General features: G+C 56.2%; 1 protein-coding gene across 1 annotated transcript in view; it reads left to right on the forward strand.

Annotated features, from left to right (window-relative positions):
* Positions 1 to 4,348, forward strand: part of ABCF3 (ATP binding cassette subfamily F member 3) — a 7,225-nt gene extending 2,877 nt beyond the window's left edge. Inside the window, exons 8-16 of the mRNA XM_010171421.2 lie at positions 95 to 295; positions 466 to 542; positions 710 to 754; positions 898 to 1,030; positions 1,653 to 1,741; positions 1,890 to 1,981; positions 2,597 to 2,729; positions 3,106 to 3,193; positions 4,190 to 4,348. Of these exons, the coding sequence (XP_010169723.2) occupies positions 95 to 295; positions 466 to 542; positions 710 to 754; positions 898 to 1,030; positions 1,653 to 1,741; positions 1,890 to 1,981; positions 2,597 to 2,729; positions 3,106 to 3,193; positions 4,190 to 4,348 (1,017 nt within the window). The remainder of the gene's footprint in view (positions 1 to 94; positions 296 to 465; positions 543 to 709; positions 755 to 897; positions 1,031 to 1,652; positions 1,742 to 1,889; positions 1,982 to 2,596; positions 2,730 to 3,105; positions 3,194 to 4,189) is intronic.
* The last annotated feature ends 425 nt before the right edge of the window (positions 4,349 to 4,773 follow it).

A 4,773-nucleotide genomic window follows, 5' to 3' on the forward strand; every position in this document is an offset into this window, starting at 1 on the left:
CTCCAGGCTGGTGTCTCGCCTCGCTGGGTGGTGGGACCAAGCCCTGCGCTCTGGCCTGATGATGCTCAGGCCTTGCTCTTGCTGTCTCCTCCAGACCTGGCAGTCGACCATCCTCGTGGTGTCCCACGACAGGAACTTCCTGAACGCAGTGGCTACGGACATCATCCATCTGCACTCGCAGCGGCTGGACACGTACCGTGGGGACTTTGAGAACTTCATGAAGATCAAGGAGGAACGGCTGAAGAACCAGCAGCGAGAGTACGAAGCCCAGCAGCAGTACCGTGAGCACATCCAGGTACTGGTAGAAGCCAGTGGTGCTGGGGTACTCTTCTCCCAGCCTTGTCCCTTTCTCCATGCTTCTAGACCCGTGGATGTGGCTCTGCTGTTGCAGGAGGCTTGGCAGCAGAGGGGGATGGCTGCGGCTGAAGGGGACCTGTGGTTCTGTGATGCTTTTCTCTCTTGTAGGTTTTCATCGACCGCTTTCGCTACAATGCCAACCGGGCATCCCAAGTGCAGAGCAAGCTCAAGCTGTTGGAGAAGCTGTGAGTGCTTGTCCTGCTTCTCTCTGGAGCTGGGGAGGGGTCAGTGCTCACGGGGAGAAAAAAGCTACAATGAGGCATCCCAGAGCTGAAGACTCTTATCTAGGCTTCTGGTGTGGAACAGACCCCTAGTACAAGGTGTCTCAGTTACCTGTCTCCTCCTTTTGCAGGCCAGAGCTGAAACCTGTGGACAAGGAGTCTGAGGTGATCATGAAGTAAGTGTCCTTGAGCCCTTGCTTGGAGGGTGCCTGGCTCCATTTCTGATATGAGCTCCTCCTGAGTCCCGTCCCAGCTGGGACAATCACCTTTGCAGTCTCTGAAGTTTCTGGCCATCTCTCATCTCTTCCTGCCTTCCCAGGTTCCCTGATGGCTTTGAGAAGTTCTCCCCCCCAATCCTGCAGCTAGACGAAGTAGACTTCTATTATGACCCAAGTCACTACATCTTCCGTTCCCTCTCCGTCTCTGCCGACCTGGAGTCCCGCATCTGCGTGGTACGTGGGACTGCAGAATAAACGGTGGCTATGAAGGACCTCAGGAGGTTGCTGCTCAAAGCAGGGCCAACTTTGATGTTAGGTCAGGTTGCTCAGGTCCTTACCCAGTTGAGTTTTGGATGTCTCCAGGGAGGAATACTCCTCCCATTCCTTGGGGTCCCATTGCAGCATTCGATCATCCTTATTATGAGGAACATTTTTCCTAATACTGATTAGAATTTGTGACTTGTGCTTGTTGCTCTTCATCCTTTCACTGGGCACCTCTGAGAAGAGACTGGGTCCATCTTCTCTGTAACTCCCTGTTAGCTGGCTGACGACAGCAACATGTACTGGGGTTCCTGCTGCGTTGGATGGGGCAGCAGAGAGATGCTGTTTGCTTACAAATGAGGCTGGGAACAGGTAATCCTTAGGCTCGAGGGTTGGGGAGGGAACATCTTCCAACACTGCTGCCTGTGCTGCTCCTCAGTGATAGAAATGCAGCTTCCAGGTAGCTGGAGCTGCTGGTTAGACTCTCATCCTGCCCCTCCTCTGCTGCATGATCATCCAAGAGAGCTGAAACTCCCCCCTCTCTGAAGTACCTCCATGGGTTTCACGTTCTCCAATGCTGCTGCTGCTTCTCTAGGTTGGGGAGAATGGAGCTGGCAAGTCGACCATGCTAAAGATCTTAATGGGGGAGCTGGCACCAGTCAGAGGGATCAGACATGCTCACAGGTACCTGGGAGGAAGGGCTGGGGGATTGGGAGGAATGGTGCAGCTGCACCCACGCATGTGCCCCCCTTCCTGTAGCTGCAGCTGCAGCTGCGAGCGCTGTGGTTGTAGGGCCTGGTACAAGCTCCTCATCTCCCTTCTCCTGCTGCAGGAACCTAAAGATCGGTTATTTCAGCCAGCACCATGTGGATCAACTGGACTTGAACATCAGTGCTGTGGAGTTGCTGGCAAGAAAGTTCCCAGGTGAGTTTGGTGATTCCAGGAGATCTGGGCCATTGAGGTCTCCTTTGCCACACGCGGATTGGCACATGCAGAGCGGCATCAGTCTGTTCCGTGGCCCTGGGTGGAAGGCTCTGTCATATCGGTGCTTAAGGGACACCACGTGCTCTGGGTGAACTCCCCACGTCCAGCACAAGCTCAGGACACCAGCCTTGAGAAGCTGAGCTGGTTGTGCAGGGGTAGCTGGCAGCCTGCAGACCTCAGGCTGCTGCTCCTCCCTGACCAGGTTTGGGGGACTGATGATTTGCTGCCCTGCTGGGCACAGAACAAGCACCAGCTCCCCCTTTCCCGGCTGTCAAAGCCTCCCACTCCCTTCTCCACTGAACATGACATAACACGGTGACAGAGAGTTGGGGGCAGCGTCACTCAGAGCCCATCACCAGCCTGGCAGCCCCTGTCCTGATTGTGTCAGTCAGGTTTTCCCAGGAGGGAATTGCCTGGCGGTGGCTGCTGAATTCCCCCCTCACCGTGCTGGTCTGGCACTGGCTGTACTGGCTGTCCGGCCGCGGCGCCCACCGATCTCACGGTGCCTGTGTCACACTGGGTGTGCCATAGCTGTGTTGTGACATGCTCCTGCAGGGAAGACGGAGGAGGAGTACCGGCATCAGCTGGGGAGCTACGGCGTGTCCGGGGAGCTGGCTGTGCGTCCCGTGGCCAGCTTGTCTGGAGGTCAGAAGAGTCGCGTGGCCTTTGCCCAGATGACTATGTCCTGGTAATTTGCTCCCAGATGCTGTTAGTTTTTGCATGGCCTCATCCCAGGAGCTTGCTTCACCGGGAGGAAAGTGGGCACCCAGGGACTTCCTGCTGCCCTGTGGATGCCTCATCCTTGGGACTTTGGTGAGGAGGGAGGTTGTCACCTTGGGGGAACTGCGTGGCAGGAGGGAGGTGGCTTTCTCCTGCTGCTTTGGGCTCACAGGGATAGATGACCCTGAAGCTGGGCAATGCCAGTCTTGGGGCCATGCAGATGCCAGCGGCTGCAGCTTTTCCTGGCTAACACAGCAGCCTGGTGGAGGTCCCCACAGTGCGGAGGGGTGTGGACCCAGCCCAGGCCTCTTCCAGGGCATGCTCAGAGCTGTCTTCTCTTCCAGTCCAAACTTCTACATCCTGGATGAGCCGACAAATCACCTGGACATGGAGACCATTGAGGCACTGGCAAAGGCACTGAATAAGTTCCGGGTAAGGCTCGCTCAGTGAGATCTCCTGGTTTTCTAACGCTCCCTGCAGCCTTCAGCTCAGGTTACTTGGTATCTCAGCCAGAGGTGGACAGTCAAATGCCAGTGGTGGCTTCAAGTCCAGGACAGATGTTGGGAAGGGTCAGTCACATTTCTGCTTTAGCAGTCCCTCCTGGTGGTTTGTTTCACTTGCTGACTTTGGCTAGGGCTGGCTGAGAGACACACCAGCAGATCAGAGAGCACCTTGTCCCCCATCTTGGCTAGTCACCTCCACCCTGTGACTTCTCGTGCTGCGTGCGGTGCTCAGCCCTGCCTTGGGGCCTCTCACATCTTCCTTAGGGACGTTTTATGGCTGATCTCCAAAGACTCCAGATACCACTGTGATCAACCTGGTTCTTGCTGGTTTGTTGGGTTGGAAGGGACCTTTAAAGGTCATCTAGTCCAGCCCCCCTGCAGTGAGCAGGGACATCTTCAATCAGATCAGGTTGCTCAGAGCCCCGTCCAACCTGACCTTGAGTGTTTCCAGGGATGGGGCTTCTACCACCTCTCTGGGCAACCTGTGCCAGTGTTTCAGCACCCTCATTGTAAAAAATGTCTTCCTTCCATCTAGTCTAAATCTCCCATCTTTTCATTTACAACCATCACCCCTTGTCCTATCACTACAGGCCCTGATGAGAAGTTTGTCCCCATCTTTCTTATAGGCCCCCTTTAAGTCTTGAAAAGCCCCAAGAAGTTGCCTGTATTGAGACAGTTTTCCTGTGGAAAAAAAGCTCAATTGAGTTTACTCAGGACCTGGTCCAGCCACCTTTTGACTGTCACTGACTCCACCTGGCATCTCCATCCTTGCAGTTGCTGGAGATGGGGAGGGCCAGTAACAACCCCTTTGTGAACCTTCTGAGAGGGGAGGCTAAATACCTTACGCTGCAGGTGCTGCCAGCGCTGCGCCCTGGGTTGTGCTCTGATGATGTTCCCTTTTCTTCCCCCCGTTGTGTGTTGGCAGGGTGGTATCATTCTGGTGTCCCACGACGAGCGCTTCATCCGCCTGGTGTGCCAGGAGCTGTGGGTGTGTGAAAACGCCACCGTGACCCGCATCGAGGGTGGCTTTGAGCAGTACAGAGACATCCTGAAGGAGCAGTTCCGGAAGGAGGGTTTCCTATAAGGGAGGCGGGAGCCGGACTGTACCGGGGGCTGGAGCACAAAGCTTGGCCACCTCGGCATCCATCCCAACTGTGCCTGGCAGCACGCTGAGGACGCTGCTGCCCGCATGGACCGTCAGCCATGCCATCCAACTGCCACCTGAACTGCTCTCCCCTCCCGGGGCCGGGCGGAAGGACAGCGAGGGAGCAGGAGCCCGGTGCTGTGCGTGGCTGGGGACACGCCGGGGCTGTGCCTGGTGCTGGGCGCACTGGAAAGGCTGTGCCTGGAGCTGCTGCTCTGCCGAAAGGAGGGAAGGGGGTGTCGCGTCCTGACCTCCCCCCGGTTTAACTCCCTGCTCTGGAGGGCAGGAGAGGAGCTGTTCTCCATGTTTCTTTGCTTCCCCCTTCTGCCTTTTTCTATTTTCTTTGCGTGTAACTGGCCAAACAC

This window comes from Antrostomus carolinensis, unplaced genomic scaffold, assembly GCF_000700745.2.
Source record: "Antrostomus carolinensis isolate BGI_N321 unplaced genomic scaffold, ASM70074v2 scaffold36617, whole genome shotgun sequence".
In the NCBI taxonomy this organism is placed as follows: domain Eukaryota; kingdom Metazoa; phylum Chordata; class Aves; order Caprimulgiformes; family Caprimulgidae; genus Antrostomus; species Antrostomus carolinensis.